The following is a 19,582-nucleotide window of genomic DNA, read 5'->3' on the forward strand; positions in this document are numbered from 1 at the left end:
AAATCGCTGCTGCTTCTTTTATCACCGTTTAAAATCCACCAAAGGAAAAGAAATAAAAGGGATTGGGGGATATATTGAGACTTCAACAAAAAAAAAAACCCTTGGTTGTCGTGGTACCCACGCAATAAAATCATTTGGTTACACAAGTTCAGTTAAAGATAAGGAAAATAAGTTTGGAAAAGCCTCTGTGAGAAAGATTGGAAGGCGCTAAACGTTAAATTAAGTGAAAGTAGAGCCAGTGGATAGTGGGTCTGTAGGGTGTGAAAAATTAGGATTATGATTGTCATGCATTGGTTTTTTGAAAGAGAAATTATTAAATATTACAAACTTTTCCTTTAGCAGAAGCTTTACTTTGAATAAGATACCATGTACAGAGAAATTCCCCTCCTAATAGAATTAGTAACTGCCTGGTTAGACGAGGATAAAAGAAATGAATTGAACTATAATGAAAGGGTATTGTACATATAGTATAAAAAGTTTTAATCCAGTATAGCATAATATGGCAGAAGAAAAAATGTTAGGCGCTAAGTGGATAAAAAAAATAGACATTATAACAAACGAGAGGTATTTTACAACAGTTTTTCTACGCACGTTAGCCATCTGGTTAGAGTAGATAGAAATACAGTATGCAAATCAAATAGAGGTTGATCAAAAACTGATGATCTTCTATGCTGATGACCAAGTGCAAAATATGTATCCTGTTGTTGCAGCAGTGACAGGGAGTGATTATTGAATGTTAGGTGTTATGTTATTTTATGTTATGTTTTGGATATTTGACCATGTTTTACAAAGACATCCAACAACATTATAGTATAGAAATAACACAAAATCACAAATAGTATGATATCACCACGTTAAGAATTTCATAAAGGCATCAATGCCCCTTGCTCTGGCCGTGATCCACCAAAAAAAATGGCCACCGTAACATTTTATGTCACTGCTACTGTCAAAATCTCAAGGTTGCTTTAAAAACACGAGTGGTCTTTTAAACCTGCAGAGGTCCTTGCAGCCTGGATTGGTTGCACACCTCCACTCAAAAGCACACTGTGATTATTATGATTAATTAAAGTCTTGAAAGGCAACATGCCATCATACATCAGCACTTTATTAAATCGGTCTCCTGGTAACTACTCAACACGTTCAAGTGATTATTTAATGCTCAAAGTTCCCCGGACTAACAGCGAATTTGGTAAAAATTGCTTTCAGTTCCTGGAATACTTTACAACAGACACTCAACACTCAAACTCAACACAATCGTTACCATGGACCAATTTAAAAATATGATCTCCAGCTACTACTGCTGCTTTTGAATGTAACTGTTTTTAACAATGTTTGTTTTTGTTGGTGTTTGTTTCTTTGTTCTTCTGTGCTTTCGACATTATTGAAAATAAGGTATTGCCCTCAATGATCCCCTAGAGATTTAAATAAAGGTTAGATAAATTAAAACATGTGAAAACACTGATTTTTAGTGTGAAACAGCTTTAATCAGAGTGTCTCTGATACTGTTCAGCAGACACAGGACGTCCAGAGAGGCTATGAGCTGAACTTCTGCTAACATTTGCTCAGCTTGTTTCTCTGATAACTTAAGATCCAGATGTTGGACAACTGAAATCCTTCATCTGGTTAAAAGATAAACTTAAAAACAACCGAGCGCTAAAAGGTCTTATCATAAAAATGTGGCTTAGACCTTGATAAGGTTTATGAGAGAGTTTCTGGCAGGCGAGCACAACCCCAGCACACAAGATGATCATCATCTTGTGCACATACACTCTTTGGTAGAGGGGGTAAAACACCATTGAAAGGTGACCTTGGAAGTGCTGGAAACAGTCGGGATAATGTAAGATGATGATGAGTTAGATTAAAGACTCTCACACACACACACACACCCACACGCACACACACACACAGTGTTGCATTTTAATACTCTGTTTAATACTCTGTTCATCCCAACAAGATCCCTCCTGCTGTTCAGTTTCATTCTTTTATTTGACCTCTTTGATTTTATGACACACAGCCTCCCTCCCTTCCTAGAAGAACAGGTCTGGCAATTGAGAGTTTGTCAGAGAGCAAGTAGAGGAGTGCTTCACAGATGTTAGTATGAGGTCTAACATTAAACAGGCATATAATACAACAACTTCAAATGCCTTGTTTACCCTAAAGACTGTGACACTGAAGGCCAAATGTCCCTAAAATTATAAAATTCCAAGCCTGGATACGTCTCCTTTAAAGTTATAAAAAACTACACGTATGTTTGCTTGATGAAGACAAAAACATATAGTAGATATAGCTGGGTATGACTATGTATTAAATAATTATCTGTACACCACACTTTTGGAAATAAGAACTTGTTTTTGTCAAATGTCCCCCAGCTACACATTTAGGTAAAAGTACTTATTCCCAGACCGTAAATCAGTTTTTCCGAAAATGCAATTGAACAACCCGCCAGTCAAAGTAATCACTTAATTGAGTAATTGTTTCATTGATGGCATTGGACTGTGTATTACAGTGTTACATAAAGGAATGAGTGCACGTACACACAAACACACACACACAGACCCACACAAACACTTATCCAGCAGCATGCATAATCCAGGGCAAAGACAAAAGGGAAAACCTTGTGATAGCGATCTTGTAATGGATCAGATTGATTTAATTCACTGCGCCGGACAATTTCTCATTCTTATTCCTCAAGATGTCTCTGAATGGATTTTATGTGGGAGGCCCATTCAATTGTTCTCTCTCTCTCACCTCCACACATGAGACACTCAGACTGCCAGCAAGCGAGAGAAAACACAGGCAGACAAAGAAACAATGAGAGGGAGAGAAGCTGAAACATAAACTACCTCCACACTCCGCTTATTTGATCTCGCAGCCCTTTTTGTTGACATTTTTATTTATATTAAAGAAAGCACTTTTATGCTTTTGCTGCTTTTTTTCTTGATGTCTGCGTTTCTTTGAAAGCTTCTCCTCGGAGAGGGTGGCCGGTTTTGGTTTCTCACTTCCCCTTCCAAAAAAGCTAAGAAGGGTTACTTCCAGCCTTTTATCACTTTTATTGAATACTCATGCAGAGAAAAGAGACCCACTTTATTTATCCTTGGAGGGCTGGGGACTCTGTCGAGGGCAGCGCTTTGTGCATTGCAGCATGCTGCTTGGAACAGTGGTGAAATATGCTGGAAATGCCTGGAAAACTCCAGGCCCTACTCTCCCAGGAGAGCCCCATCTATAATAGGCCTGGCTGTTTCCCTCTGCTCCATCGCTGCAACCCTCTTCACACATAAATCTCTGCTCCCCAACTCTGCTCTCCTCCTCCTTCACTCCTGCTAGCTCCCACTCCTCTGCATTTCGCTCCTGCCCTTTTCCTCATCTTGGCATCTTCTTTTTTTCTTTCTTTTTCCTCCCTCTTCTGATTACTGTTTCGTTCCTCCTCCTCTGCCCTCTTCTTCCTCCCCCTCCTCCAAATTACTCTCCTGCCCTCTCCTCTCCCTTCATCTACTCCTCTGTTTTCCTAGTCTTTTCGCACCAACCCTCTCTACACAAAAAATCACCTCCTCCCAACCCTGCTCTACTCCATCCTCCTCCTTTACTCAATTGCCATCTTCCTACCGAAATGTGTCTGCTCCTCTCCTCTCCATGGCTGCTCCTTCTGCCCTCCTTCCTGCTTCCTCCATCTATCCCTCTTCGCTCATCACCTCTCTGCTGCTTTCCTTTATTCATCTGCCCTCTTCCTCCCACGCAAATGTATCTTCTCCCCTTATGTACTCCGCTCTTTTCCTTGCTCCCTTGCCTCAACAATCTCTCTCTTTACTGCCGTCCTCCTTCTTCATTCTCCCACTCCTCTGCACTCCTTCTCCTCCTCTTCATTTTTCTCCTGCACACCTCTGGCCCCTTCGACAATTCTGCATTTCCCATCTCTCTTCTTCTGCCCTCCTTCCATTAATGTTTCCTTCCTGTGTCTCTCCTCCTCTACTCCCACAAAAATGTCCTTACTGCTCCATCGTGTCTTTTTTCTCTCTACTCATCTACTCCTCTATTTTCCAGCTTCCTCATTCCCGCTATACTCCTCCTCTGAAGTCCTCCATTTAATTTCTCTAATCCATTTTGTCTTGCTGCTTACTTTTTCCTTTTATCTATTACTGCTTACTCCTCCATCTCCTTCTCTTCCACCCTCTTCCTCCTAAATAATGAGTCCCCTCAGTTCACCCCCTTGTTTTTTCCTCTCACCTCACCTACTCCTTGTTTGTTCCATCCATCCATCTTCATTTTTCTCTTTCTTCTCACCTCCTTCGCTCTAATGTTCTCTCCCTGCATCCCCCTCCTCTCCTCCTCTCCTCTTGACAAACCCACTCCTCTATTTTCTTCATCTTCCGCTCCTCCTCTGCATCTCCTCTTTTCTTCCTCCCTCTCTTTTCTCACCCAGTCCACTACTTTTCCTTCATTCACTCTGACATATCAACCAGATTGATGGTTGTCAGTCCTAATACCAGTCGACGCTCTCTGTTAGGATCTGCATACTCTTCAGTCTTTCACTCCTACTCCCACATACACACACACACACACACACACACACACACAGACATACACGCACACATCAGCTCATGCAGAGGAGGGCAGGGGGAATTTGCCACTGTCGCTTTCGCAGATTACTAGATTATCGGGGCATCACAATGAATTAAGCGGTGGCTAATTGTGGCAGTTTATTTATTTATTTATTTTAATTGCTGTTCCTTGTCTCCTCAGATTATCTTCCCCAAGTCATAAGGATATCAGATCTGTCAGGTACTGGAGGGCTTTGGGATGAGGCCCACACACACTTAACTCAACCGCCTTCATGTTGTTTGAACCTCCGCTCTGCTCTTAAACAAGGCTTGTCATGCTATTTTTAATTATCTTAAGAGTACAGGGTTTTTCAGGGAAGTGGATTTTTTATTTTTTTTACCACCCAATTAAAGCAACAGAGTCAGTCAACCTTTTATATTCGCTTTACAGTATGGCGCTAATGGCCAAGGTTGGGGGTTTGATTCATCCTGAGGTCACTCATGTAAGAAATGCTCATCAGTGGTGCTTGGGGTGATATAATCCACCAAGAAGAAGCAGAGCATGCTCAGTTGCTTGGCATGTTGAAGAACATTATTAATACAAAATTAAATTTGGGGGCTTTGGTTAATATCTTCCTTACATGTATTGAATATGAGGTAAATAAATCCTTTATTTGTTGAATTTTAGAGAAGATGTAATTTCATGAAACCTGATCTACTGAGAAAAGTAGTTTTTTTATGTTTCTCAAATCAGGCAACTCCCCAAGTTCAACCCTGTCTCCAACAAATGATGCTTATATGCAGCCAAATTGCAACAGTAAATATGCTTTGTTAGAAACGTATTTGCTGTCTGAATTACTTTTTTCTCTTAACATAATCTTCCTTTATGAAGCTGTGCAAATTAAATGTCAGTTTAATTGAGAATCCCTGAATTGCGGCGCATACTAGTGCTGCTGTGCATTTCCCACTCTTTTACTTGCCATAAATGCCAAAACAGTTATGATTTAACCCACAAACCCCCATCTGAGAGTATTTTTTTTGTTAGATGATTCAGACAGGAATTACACAACTGTTTGAGGGCGTAATAGCAGAGAGCTTGAAACTAATGATCAAAAATGATTATATATTGTACATTGTGTCATTTTGCTTAGTTTAAGTGAGTGGGATAAACCATAGAGGACACCCAGAGACTTTTTTGAGTGCCAGTGGAGCCCACTTCGGGTGTAAACCTGTGCTGGTGTAAAGCATCAAACATTGATGGTCCAGCTGGGTTGCTGTTGAGGCAAAGACTCAAGCCAAAAGGGCCTCCTCTTTCTCTCTCTCTCTCTCTGCTTCCTGAGCGCTCCCGCTCTGCCTCTGTTTATCCTCAAACATCCCCTCTTGTCAACAGATTAGGACTGAACCCCACTGTCTCTTCCTTTCTTCATCTCTCTCTGCCTCCATCTCTCTGTCTTTTGGCCTGTCTCTTTACATCTGCGCCTCTACGCTATTCTTGTGACAGGAGAAAAGAGTGGGAAGAGGAGGAGGGGGGAGAAAAAGGGAGAAAAAGGGAAGTGTATGTATGTGTGTGTGAAAGAGAGAGAGAGAGAGAGGAGAGAGATGGGACAGGTGCTTGCAGTGCAGGAATTGCTTTGCTTGCTTTGCTTGCATGATCAGGCTGCAAAAATGTTCAGCTCAAGCAAAAGTGCTGTTCAAGAATCGACTCTGAGAAACAGCTTCCTCGCCTGTGGCCAGACCAGCGCTGGCAGCACAGCATCGGATCACAGCAGCAACACACTGCATCAGACCCACACACACACATACACATGTAGGGCCGAATAGTAATTACAGGGGCCCGCGGAGTCGCGGTCAACCACATAGAGATGTAGTTGGCCTGTGTTAGAAAGCCAGACACACCACTGGCCTGAACAGTAAATCAGTCTGCTCAAAGAGAGACAGTCAGAGCTGTCAGCAGAGTAAAGCAGGCAGCAGACACCTGGAAGAGTCCAAACAGGCTAAACACACATTAGGCTGCAGCTGCTGCATGTAGGGGACCGATTCACTCTGATCACATTTATAGGCTTACACCAGCTCAGCTAGAGGCACTGAGCTGCCCCTCTGCCGCTCCGCTCTGTTCTGTTTCCACTCTGCTGTGTTTCTGTTCTGTTACATCCTGTTCTGATCGGTTCTGGTTCTGTTTTGTTTTAATGCGTTTGTTTCTGTTCTGTTTATCTTTTGTTCTGGTCTGGCCTTTTCTGTTTCGCCTTGCTTACTTCTCATCTGTTTTTCTTTCTGTTCTCTCTTTGTTCTGCTGTTCTTATCTGCTCTCTTGTTCTTTTCTGTTTCTGTTCTGTTCTGTCTTGTCCTGTTTTATTATCTATAGCTATAATCAAACTTTCCTGATCTTCATTATCCTCACTATTTTACTCTTTCAACAAACTACAACCAATATACTTAGTTCTATCTAGTCCTAATTAATCTGGGCTCTTTTAATTATTGGCTGATCAATCAATCTAATCCGACATACTCTCATTCAAAGATGACAGATGATGCATCCGTTCCCTTATTTGAGACTCACCATGTGCATTGCTCTCTTAGGGCTTATTGTCTGTTCTGTTTTACTCAGGTGGTCAGCTCTGCCCTAGCCTGAGAGCTCCTCTGACTGTCTGTCTTGGCAGATCACCGTCTGTGGTTCATCACACCGGTGGCCTGCGGCACCGGGGGGACCCAGGTGCTGAAGCAGGTACACACAAACATACACACACACACACACACACACACACACACACACACACACACACACACAGCTGAACTGTTCACATAAGGCAACCTCAATTAATCACCTATATCTCTGGAGCCATGACTGCCCCCAAACACAAACGCACACTCTGCCTGCCATCCTCTGTCTCGCTGAGGTTAGTGTGTGTGTGTGTGTATGTGTGTGTCTCTCTGTGTGTGTGTAGCGCCAGAGAGGGCAATCTATCAAGGTGATCGATAAATGGGGACATTAATATTAGTAATGGGGCTCTCCTCCAGTTCAGTGAATATGTCTCCGTCTTTTACAGTAAAATATGAATTTTTCTTGGCACCTGCACGTTTGCAGACATGACGCGCGCACGGGCACGAGCACGCGAGACTCTACCTGCATGCTAAGAAGAGGATGCACTGGTCTCTATTATCTCTATCTCTCTCTCTCTCTCTCTGATACACACACACAGACACACACGCACACACACACGCACACACAGTCTTTCTCTCTCGAGGGACACTTGCTGGTCTCTGCTCTCCACTCTCTCTTTTAGTTACACACACACACACACACATACACACACAGACCCACATACACACACACACAGACACACACACACACACACACACACACACACACACACACATAAAGGTTGAAGGAATGCACGTGCCTAGCGCGTGCGTGCCGTATGTGAGTGCGCGTGTCTGTGTTGGAAATTGATCCAGTGTGACTCATGTAAGCCCGGCGACCAGACTGTGCATTGGACCCTCGCCTCATCAATCATTCCCGGCTGGCAGGTTATGCGCAGTGTGTGTGTGTGTATGTGTATGTGTGTGTGTGTGTGTGTGTGTGTGTGTGTGTGTGTGTGTGTGTGTGTGTGTGCGTGTGTGTGTGTGTGTGTGTGTGCGTGCGTGCTTACAACACATCTTCTGTTGATCCACACAGCGTTTGTACGTGTCAACCTAATCTATCTATTCATGCATTTCAAAGGTCAAGTCAAAGCAATGTCGGTTGCAGATGCTTTCCATCTCTCCCCATGAACGTGCAACTGGAGGAAAATGAATGCAGCGCGTCTGGACTGTTTATGTCTGTCAAATGTGTTTCCCAGCAGAGCAAAGACCCTAAAAACACCCCACGACTCCTTTCCCCTCTGTGCATTGTGGGCTGTAATGATGATGTCCATGGCAGCACAAATCTATAACATAACACATTACACGCACGTACGCGCACACATCCACGCACCCACATTGCCAGACACATAAGCACAAGACACACGCACTGCCAGTACAGAAAGACACCCACAAAGCGCACAGACGCCCGCACAAAACAGGACCAAGAAGGGTGAAAGGAGAAAAGATTCCTCCATTAAAAAGAAACTTTCCGGTGTTGCTCGTGCCAGACGGGCTTAGTGTTGCTGAGTGTGTTTAACATCTCTCACCTTGGTTCAAAGTGATCGCCAAAGTTATGATCCACAAAGCTGGCATGGTTCAGCCGAGCGCATTCAGATTCCTTCCCTCGGCTCTGTTTCCCCGAAAAGACACCATCAATTCCTCCCGACCGGGTGAATTTAACTGGAATCCTCTTTGAGTCATGGGAGTGAAAGAAGCCAAATTTGATGAAAAAAATCCGTTGCCTCTTTTCCTCTCTTCTCTTTCCCTTTCTTCCACTCGTTTCCCTGTTTTTCCCGTGCGTAAAATAAACCTGTCTCCACTTTTTTTTGCCTTGCTCTCTTGGTTTCTCAGTATGCGTCCCCTTTCCTCTCTGCACTCTCTGGATTCATTTAAACAGGACTGAATTCCTCTCTCTCTCTCTCTCTCTCTCTCTCTCTCTCTCTCTCTCTCTCTCTCTCTCTTTGCCCCCCCCGCTCCCCCTCCTCCCCTCATACAGTCAGTGGCACCCCCCTCCTCCCCCCACATCCACCTCCTCAACGCCTCCCAGCTCCAAATCTCCGTTTTGGACTCCCTAGAAGAGGAGGGCGCTCACCGCGGCCTCACAGAGAACTGCGCTTTAAAAATGGGAACTTAAACTAGCTGCTTTAAACTCAGGACGCCTCAGACACAGAATATAGAGTCCTATAGGCTCTGGTTGTAATGTAACTTTTGAAAACATTCTCTATTGTGTAGAATAAGGTGCTTTTGAGATGAATGGATCAATCTGATTTTTTAATTTTGTTTCATACATAATAGAAGCGTCTCACCTATGGATGAAAATAAGATTGCGTGTTTCTCATCTAAAAATACCCAAAAATATAGACATTTTTATATTAATAGTGATATAAATTCATCTTTTAGGCATAAGAAAAATATGGTGACACCATATTCAGTATTCAGACTAGTGTTAATAACTATGAAAAGGCTTCAGCCAATTTGGAAAAATCATTCCAATATTTTTTATCAGTTTTGATCCCCTTTAAATAATCACTGTCTGTATCACTCCATAAGGATGATAGTATTACTATAGGGACACACACAGTATCTCTGCTGATATAGAGACATTGGGCCTCATAAAAGACTACTGGGTTTATCATAAATAAGATTAATATATTATCCTTATTACAGTATATTATTCAACTTGCTATAAAACTGTTATTTCTATAATATTTCAGTCAGAATTGGTCTCCAGTATGTGTTTATAGCGACTTTTTAGGGGAGCTCAGGGTCAAATTGTACCATTTTTTCACATTTTATAAAACTCTTAGAGAGCAAAAGCCATTTCAAAAATCACATATTCTTATAAATAACAGTGACACGACTTCACAGGCTGTAAATGTAGTATGCTGCAGAATATACAGCATGTTTAGTGAAATTAGTCTTTTCATGAAAACAGTTTTTATCACTTACATGAGGTCAGCTTCAGCACTGCACATTTTTTGTTGGCATCCTTTCCAGTTTACAAGGAATTGATGCAAACCTTTAAGTTCTTAACAGCACACTTTACCCATTCAACATGTGTACCATGAAACATGCACAGCTTGGGGAAGTTAATATATAAGAACAAGTTTAACAACAACTCATATCCTCAGAGTTACGATCATCCATCTGTGTGAGGATTGTAACAATTTACTACATACAGTGCGGTAATTAAGTAGTAGCATGTGTACAGTGTAAGGCTAATTATTAAACTCCATACCAAAATCAACATGTGGTGACAATATGCCCTAACCCACAGTCCATACAGAAGGGGTGGAGGAAGGGAAAAGATAAGAAGAAACCACAAAGAAAGAAAGAAAGAGAGAAAGAAAGAAAGAGAGGAAGAAAGAAAGAAAGAAAGAAAGAAAGAAAGAAAGAAAGAGAAAGATCATGCCACTTAAAGGCCTTTTTTTGAGTGTGTTTGTGAGAAAAATAACGCATTATGTAACAACCTATTTTAGAAATAATAAGATAAAGACTAATTTCAGTATGAAATGTAATTTCATACAATTCAGACAGTTAGTCAGTCATCTGATTTTAGACCCAAACAACCTTTCTTTGTTTCAAACAAGGGACTTTGTATTATTGTGTTGTACTGCCCTCTATGGGACATCTCACTTTTAACCACATGCAAGAATGACTGAGTAGGATACAGATTTGTAATAACCTGTTCACATTCAGGAGTTATTGAAATTGTGAGAAACTTTATCAGATCTTTTATTTAATGAATATATAATGTGCACAATACTGAGCGTCTGAATAAATAATGAGTGATGGAAAAGCAGATATTTTATGTTCTGACAAACTACCAAAAGATCTGAAATTTGAATTAATACTTTAATTTTGGAAATATTGAAATGTACAATGCAGACTTTTTTGTGTGTTTTCAACAAAGATTTTAGAACATAAGTTTTTGTCTTTTTTGAGAAAATATCTGTCCTTATGTGATGCCCTTTCCAGCTGTACGGACCAGCAGCAAGAAAATGTTTGCCCCCTCAATCTTCTGGATCAGATCTTATTCACACATTTTGAACAGGAAGAACCAAGGACACGAAAGTTGAAATTAACCCAAATGCATGTTTATTGAAGTCAACAACTGAACTGGTATTTTAACCCAAAAAAACCCAAAAACAAATCAAATACTGAATGAACATAACAGACGCAAACCCACCACAGCATGCTGTTGAGGCTTGCATTGATGACATCATCAGTCAGAGTACAAATTAACATACATGACAGCACTATTCTCATGTGATATGGATATTTATTCAAAAGGAAGACTTGTCATCCAAAATAACAACGCTAAAAAACAAAGACATTGTTTTAGTCATTGAAATAATAACGTTTTTGTGAATGCAACACACATAGGAGTGTCTCCAGAGTCTGTTTGGGTCAAATATACACACTTCACACTCATACACAAACACACATACACACACATATGTACAAATACACCATGGTCACAGACGTCACGCCTGCCGTGCATATCCAGATATGTGTGTGAATGTGTATGTACCCCAAAGTGTGTGTGCAAAGTGTGTATGGGTGCGCTTGCAAGAGTTTCCAGTAAAGGCAACACTATATACATGAAATTATATAAAAATGGCTGTTGAAACAATAAAATATGCAAAAACTAAATTTCTAACCTTCAAGTTTTGGAATATCTAATTGTTTAAAAAACGAAAAGGAAATGATTATCAATTGGATTGAAAGTAATACATTTAAGATTATGCACACCTTTTACAAAACATAATTTAAAAATCAATTAGTTCAAACTACAAAAAAGAAAAGAGATGACTGGCAGCTAGTGTGCGACTGCCTGAAGAGGAGTTGGTGAGTCAAGTGGTGGGGCGGGACAGCTCGGTCTGACTGAAGAGGGGATAGAAAAGCTGCTGTTTGCTGGCATCTGGTGACAGCTAATCATTACTGCACTGATGCAATGAAAAATGAATTAGACTGGTTGCACATCCCAATTCAACGCCGTGGCACGTCTACAACTGCGTCCTCTTTCGGTTGCCTCGGAGTTATCCAGAGGACTGCAGTGGTGAGGTAGTACACACAGGTTGAACTGAGACATGGCCTATGTTTGCAGATCAGAGAACAGCATGGAGGTCAGTCAGGCAGATCGTCGCTCTTGTCTCAGGAGAGAAGTGTCTCATCTCCAACACTATCTACATTTCCAACCGTTTCTCATGCAAGCTACATGCTAGCACATTAACTAAGACGAAGGACAGGACGATAAATTACAGGCAAGTACAGGTCCATTAGTTTTTAGAAGACACTACACGTTTTTGAGTATGAGGCAGGTATTCCTTTCTCCATCACAGAGCTGAATTAGACTGGGTTGAAATACAAATCAAAGGTAACTCTTCAAAGTGGACAATAAGCTCTGTGAGACAAAGCTCATCCTCTGGTCTGCAGACATGACAACTGTGAAATACTGAAGAGCATTAAAGAGCAAACATGGGATAAACAGATTTCTGAATTCTTTTGAAAGATTAATCTCAGTTTGTTTTATCTTGTCTGGAATTCGAACACTGTCTTAGCCAAGTTTGCAACAGCGAACCAACCGAGAGCTCTAGGAATAAAAAATATATAATCGAACCGCTGACCCTGCTTTGGGTCATCTTACCCTTTAAAGTATAGCTAGCTTATAGACGCACTAGCCAGGCTACTTACTTTCAAAGTAGCCAGCTAGGTAGCAGTTAACGACAATGCGGGGATAGTTACGAAAAGTACAATCCCTGAACATTCCCAAAAAAGGTGTACAAAAACTATCACAGGCATAACTGTCTACTAGTAGGACAACAGCAAATGGATTTGTCTCCAAAACACTCCTAAAAAGTGCAGCAGAAAGCCATCAGCGCACACCGGCAAACCTACAGACGCTACTTCTACAGAACGTCTACATGGACTCCTGAATGAGAGAGAGACCAGCAAGGAGAAACGGACATCGATCAGAGATGGAGGGAGGGGGGGGGGGGAGACGAAGGGAAGGAGTGATGAGGAGAGGAGAGGCTGGGTGAAGGTGGATCAGGACGCAGACGGGATGATTGATTAAAGAATGAAAAGAAATGGACAAGCGGTGCAGAGGGAAAAAAAGAGAAGAGGACACTTAAGTTCTTAAATGACTTTCTTCAGTGTTAGTGGAGCCCAGACTCCAGCTCGGCACCCTGCCCGCATAGCCAAACCTTGGCATGTGTACAGTCTGGAGCCCAGAGCCTCTTAGTCAGATTGCAATCAATTTCCACGACCGGGCCAAATGGAGCTTGCCAGTGCCAAGGCGAACTCCCAACCTTGATAAAATACCGTTCATTTATGGGAACCTTTTGCTAAACTCGCAAATGATGTCTGCGTGCAATAACACACACACACACAGTAAAAGAAAAAGAAAGAATAACACAAAGGTTTGGGGGGTTTTTTTGCCAGAAAGTTTGTCAAAATGCATATAGGCAGCCCTGTTTGGCCCCGAAGTGGAAAGCAAGCAAGCATTTTCACCTCCCTGAAGCAGCGACTGCCAGCTTCTTAGAGGAAGTCATGATGTCACTACTCAATGAATTTAATGCCATGTGGTCTCGCCAAGAAAGCAGTCTGCTGCAGCGAGAACAATGACGGAGTCAATCAGTAAGTTCAGCGGGGCCGAATGGAAGAAAGACCACAGTGGTCCATGTATGCCGGGCAGTGAAACTCCACCAAACACTTTAACACCTTTCGAAACCGCGTTCGACCAAGGTTTTGCTACAGTTCAGTGTTTGGGAGCAGAAGGGCCAACAGGGTCGGGAGAAAATAGCGGCACTGAATGTGGTGCACAGAAAAAAAAAATGTAATAAATGAACAGAATAAAAACACTAAACCTCAAAATCAAAATTGGAAATTATATTTAAGAACTGACAAACCGACAGACACTGTAAACTGTTAACACTGACAGTAACACACTGAGACACCAAAAAGTCCCAAAAATCCAAAAGAAATAAAAGAACAAAGACAGCAAAAAAAAAAGAAGGAAAACATCCTCATACAAATGTTTGCAGTTAAGGTTAGTTTTCATCGCAACATTGTTGTTATTTTTTATTTTTTTCCCACAGATATTGATATTTTCAACACTGCATTTCCACGCATGTAATAAAAACAGGCAGGCTTTTTTTTAAGAGTATATAAGTTACTGTAATGCAGTAACAGACTGTATGAGATACAGGAGAGGGAGATGTAGAGAGAAAGAGAAGAAGAGCGGGATAGAGAAAGAGAAAGAAGATAGAAAGAGGACAGAGAGAGAACCTGTAGTGTATTTACAGCACACCAAACATTTTCTGTCAAGTAAAAAGAATGCTATATAATTCTATATATATATATATTTATATATGTATATTGGAGCCCCTCGGCTTGGTAGCACACAGCGGGGAATGCTATTTTTGCATGAGAGTTGCAAGTTGTGTGATGTTGGGTTGTGGGAAATTCGATGGCTCATACCAGGGTTGCAGGAAGAGGTTTAATGGCATAAAATAATTAAACTGAGAGGGGGAGATTGTAGTTGTCCGTAATAATTTGCTTTGCTGGATGGATTGCTTTGACACTAAGATGTTTACAGAGGGATACTGCCTTGTTAAATGGACAGAATGAGGAGGGGGGGGGAGGGGGGAGAAAAAGAAAAAGACAGAGCTGGCTTGGTTTAAATGGTGAAGAGACAGGTTGGCATGACATGAGAAGTGAAATATCAGCTCAGGATGTCGGAATGTGAGTTACAATTTTGCTATTTCAAGGCGCTGACAGTTAGAAATAGGATACAATGCATGTGTAAAAATGTGTTAATGTGTCAGAAATACTTCAGACATGTTAGTAGGAGGCTCGTGTTTGTTAATCTGACGGTCTATGAGCATTCAAGTCTGTTCGAGAAGAGTTTTCCCACAAAACTGACTCATGTTAGGTGTGTGTGTGTGTGTGTGTGTTGGAGTGTGTGTGTTGGAGTGTGTGTTGGAGTGTGTAACTTCAGTTCGTCCGTATGTCAGTGCAAAATCTCACTTCCCTGTATCATTGCAAAGAGGGTAGTACCAGTTGAAGCTCAACTCATCGCTTTATCCTGCCCACAGTTCTTTCCCTCTCTTCCCCTCCCATCATCCCTCCAACCGAGTGAAGAACTGAAGCGCCGTGAAAACAAATGGAGGTTTTTTTTCCTTTACTCCTCCCCTCTCCTCTACTACTCCACGTCCTCCAAAATATCCTCCTCCGCCTCGCCTTCTTCCATCTAGATGAAGTACTCCTTCTTGTCCTCTGCTCCAGAGTGGCCTCCCTCTGCGTTGATGATGGCTGTGTCGGCGTCGGGGGCGTCGTCCGAGCCCTTGGCCTCGTGGGTCAGATACGTTCCTGCGGAGAGAGAGGGACAAAGGAGGAGAAATAAGATTGCTGAGGCAGTAAAAAAGCAAACACTGGAACTGTAAAATAACTAAAGGCAAGCAGGACAGAGGAGGTTATAAATAGCGGGGTGCCAAGATGTTCCAATACAATGTCTAAATTATCACTTTTCAGTTGCTTTGGTAACTTTTTGGTCTTTCTTTGCTTTTTAATGTGGTTGAATTACTATGTAATAAAGTTGTTGTTTTGCCGCAAGACACAAAGTGAACAGCTGTAAAAAAAAAAAAAAAAAAAAAGAAAAGTGTTTATCTGGATACCATTAAATATTTTTCTTTGGGGAGATTTTATGTGAAGTGTTTTTGGTTATGATGTGTCAGATTTATTCAGCGTCTCCCAAAAATAATTTGTTTGGTGATTTGCAGGTCAAGAGACGAGATGTCTTGGTTAAAACTGGGCTGTATTTGTTTAGAATGTAAAAACTTCAGACTCCTAGGTTTTATGTAACCATGGTTTCCAAAGCATTACAGTAACAATACTTACTTAGGCCCTTACACATCACATAATTGAAAAGCTGTTGAAACAGTGATTACATGTAACCAGAATGACTTAAACATTTATGTTCAAGCTAAATATAATCAGTTTTAAACATTTTACATATATGTAATTATATACCCTGCATATATACTAATTAGTACTTTTTGGAAGCCATCAGGACTTTGTCAACCAAATAAAAATGCTGTTTCATTTTCATTTTTCTGTCATGTGATAAGTGGTGTTTGTATATGCATACATGAGAGAGATGTGGGGAATGTTACATTGGGGATAAAAACAACTTTGAAATCTACCCTAAAACCTGTCACATCATCAACTGGAAAACGGTCAAAGTCATCCACCAGGAGTCAGTGATCAAAGAAACCTTTCATATCCGATGCCAGAGATCATGTTTGATCAGATAAAGGGGGTTATCTTCCCCAAGGTATGACCACCTGTTACCACTGCACTGAATTTTAATACTTCGTGAACTCATGAAGGTCAAGTAAACTCTCTTGAATGATGAAGACCATAAGGTGACTCTGAAAGCACTTTAAATCTAAGTGTGTGTCACTTTCTGGACATTTTTTTCAGAATATAAGGGCACATGTTGTCAGTTGCCTTCATCAGTTGTTTTTGTGCTTCATATGTCACAACTATCTCCATTCACTCTCATTTTAAGTTATTAAAATGACGTGTTTTCATGTGCCGCAGTGCTTGTAGCTGCTCATTCCTCTGCTGGCCTGAACACTGATACACATGCACTCACTAAACTCCTCTTTTTCACCCTCTCTGCACAGGAGCTTTAACCAATCGGTAGGAGTCAGTAGTGCAGTGACACAGACATGATCCCTTACAGACCTGGCACCGACCAATTGTGTGTTCAATATTTGAGACCAGCTGGAGGCGCCGGAGACACTGATAGAATCTGGCTCACTGTGTTGGTCGTGGGCGAGTGTTTATGCGTCAACCTGGGTGCAGAGACATGTCTATATTACCCTTTAAATTTCACACGTCCCCTGCTGGAGTGGAGACATTTGCTTTGTTCTTGTTTGTTTATGCACTAATAAGATGATTTTGACACCTGACTGATAGTGGATCGAGTAGCACTATTAGCTGCCTCCCACTTAGAGAGTGCAGGAGCAACTGTGTAAGATAATGAGCAATTAAGTTTCTATCGGATCACTTTAAAGCTTGGGTAGGCAATTTATTTTAGAAGCATTTTTTGGTTATATTTCTTAAAATTGTCTTTATATCCCAGCAGAAATGAATAAATAAAATGCTCTGACAATAAATGTCTGTATTTTTGTATCTGTGGCTGTCACAGGCCTGTAAAAAAGTATGTCCAATCATTTCATTCAGCTCATATTAAATGATTTAATGGCCAACCTACCTGTCTGCCTGCCTACCGGCGCACACTATGCTCATGCACTCATTACACATGACCAGAGTCTCCCACAAGGCCAGGCAGACAAAACTGTAAGTTTGGAGACCAGGTGAGCAGTGGGATACTAATGGATAAGAAGTGACGGCACTACATCCATTCCGGGAGAGAAAAACAAATGACGGCAATATCAGAAAAGAGACTGGAAAGCAACATGCAATAATCTATCTATTTCAGGTCAGATACTGAGCCGTCTCTGCAGCCTGGTGCTGCTTGTCGCATTGGGACTGGGTCTGGTTTCTTAGGGACTGGTGAATGAGAAGGTTTTGGAGGTGGATAATGAAAGCGATGCAATATCACTAGAATTCAAGCAGGGAGATGGGACACTCATTACTTTTGTGGCAGACTTCAAACCAATGAGAAGTGGCCCTGTTTACTATTTACGAAACGTTGTGCATGAGTGAGTTCAGTACTAAATGCTGTTGTGTTGCGCACACGTAGGAAGCAGGTGCCCATGTTCCTTTGGTGAGAGGGGCTTAGGACAGAGAGGAGAGGGGGAGAGTTGCAGGGGGGAGGCTGTATTTTAAAATTCTGTTTGTTTGTTTTGTCTTTTGTTTTTTCCAGGAAGCTGCCTACCCCAGCTTTAAACCCCATATTTGACTGTATAATTAGAAATATGCTACCATCACTGATGTCATGAAATCTAATCTTACAGGCAGGTGTGTGAACCAAATGTATTAAAAGGCAATGAATAAACATTCTATTTCTTTTTTCATTTGTTCAATTTCTTACTGTGCTTTGAGGTTTATGGTTTGAATTCATATTACTATCAGGTATGTATAAGTACATTTGCATTTGCTGTGTGTCCCTGCATTTGTATGCATATGCATGTTTGTACGCGTGAGATCCTGTCTTGGTACGCATGTATCCATATTTATGCAAGTGTTATCTCCACGTACGCTCATGCATGCATGCGTAAGTGAGTTTATGTGCGTGTGTGCTCATGTGTCTGTGTGTGTGTGTGCGAGCAAATAACCTTTGTGTCTGATGAGGTATCTGCCGAGGACGATGAGGAGGCAGAGCATGATGAAGACGATAACAGCCACCACCCCTCCGATCACAGCGTGGTCCACCCCCGAAGAGGTCGACATGGCTGTGGGGTCTTAAGAAGAGAGTTGTTGTATGGGGAGAAGAAGAGAGGAGAGGAGAGGAGAAAGAGAAGTCATGTGGTAAAGATAAGGAAACAAGAGTCATAATGAGAGAGAGGGGGAAGAAGAGAATGAATGGCAAAGAAAGAGACAAATTGTGACAGAAAATGAGGAGGAAACAGTGAGAAACCAGGGGAGAGGGGGAAAGAGAGACAGAGATGGAGAGCAGAGAGACAGGAGGGGGTGGTAGTGGAATATTGGTGGAAACAGGAGACAGATGATGAAAGGAAGCAGAAACAGAGAAGAGAGAGAATAATGAGGAGAGTGACAGAGTAGAGGCAGAAAGAAAAGAACGGGGGAGCAGAGAAGACTTGTCAATATATAATACCCAGGCACAGCAGCAAACCTTCAGAAGACAAAGACAAGGATATGAAAAAGCCAGGCGAAAGAAAACAGGCCACCGCGTCACCCTCCTTTAACAGTTGTTCATGACTAACATGCAATAGGATTGTGCAGTTTATCGACAACGTCCCAATCACTTGTAAAAAATCTTGTTGGAATATACACAGTTGATGTCAGGTGAAAACTTTCCCCCTAGAGCTGAGGTGATTTCCATCTTTTCACTTTAACTGAAGAGTTTTTATCCTCTCCTGTGGATTAAGAAACTTTGAGAACACTTAGTCTTGAGGAGTCTAAGGACGGATTTCCAACTGGACCCAGAGGGGCATCTAAAGCCCCAGATTCAGTTTTTGTGATAATTATTCACCTACTATAGCGGTGTTAAATCTCCATGCATAAAGAAAGTATACTCAAGAATATTTTTTTATATATATCTTATATATTTTTCATCTCGTTAAAATGATTAGAATTCAAAGTTGTGTTTTCTTGAAACTGCTCAAGTTCTAGCACTAGTATAATAAAGGCTACACTCACAATATTTAAATAGACTAAGTACCATAAGAACTTTTTTGTACTTCTACCAAAAGTATAATGATAACTTA

General features: G+C 41.4%; 2 protein-coding genes across 3 annotated transcripts in view; both read right to left on the bottom strand.

Annotated features, from left to right (window-relative positions):
- Positions 1-8,821, bottom strand: part of kirrel1b (kirre like nephrin family adhesion molecule 1b) — a 68,103-nt gene extending 59,282 nt beyond the window's left edge. Inside the window, exon 1 of the mRNA XM_062429047.1 lies at positions 8,702-8,821. Coding sequence (XP_062285031.1) covers positions 8,702-8,747 — 46 coding nt within the window. The 5' untranslated portion in view covers positions 8,748-8,821. The remainder of the gene's footprint in view (positions 1-8,701) is intronic.
- Positions 8,822-11,179: 2,358 nt separating this feature from the next.
- cadm3 (cell adhesion molecule 3) overlaps positions 11,180-19,582 on the bottom strand; it is a 91,816-nt gene continuing 83,413 nt past the window's right edge. For both annotated transcript variants that reach the window (XM_062429049.1, XM_062429048.1), the window contains 2 exons: positions 18,470-18,595; positions 11,180-15,530 (listed from right to left, as the gene is read on the bottom strand). In XM_062429049.1, coding sequence (XP_062285033.1) covers positions 15,412-15,530; positions 18,470-18,595 — 245 coding nt within the window. In that variant the 3' untranslated portion in view covers positions 11,180-15,411. The remainder of the gene's footprint in view (positions 15,531-18,469; positions 18,596-19,582) is intronic.

This window comes from Scomber scombrus, chromosome 11 (genome assembly GCF_963691925.1).
Source record: "Scomber scombrus chromosome 11, fScoSco1.1, whole genome shotgun sequence".
NCBI classification, from domain to species: domain Eukaryota; kingdom Metazoa; phylum Chordata; class Actinopteri; order Scombriformes; family Scombridae; genus Scomber; species Scomber scombrus.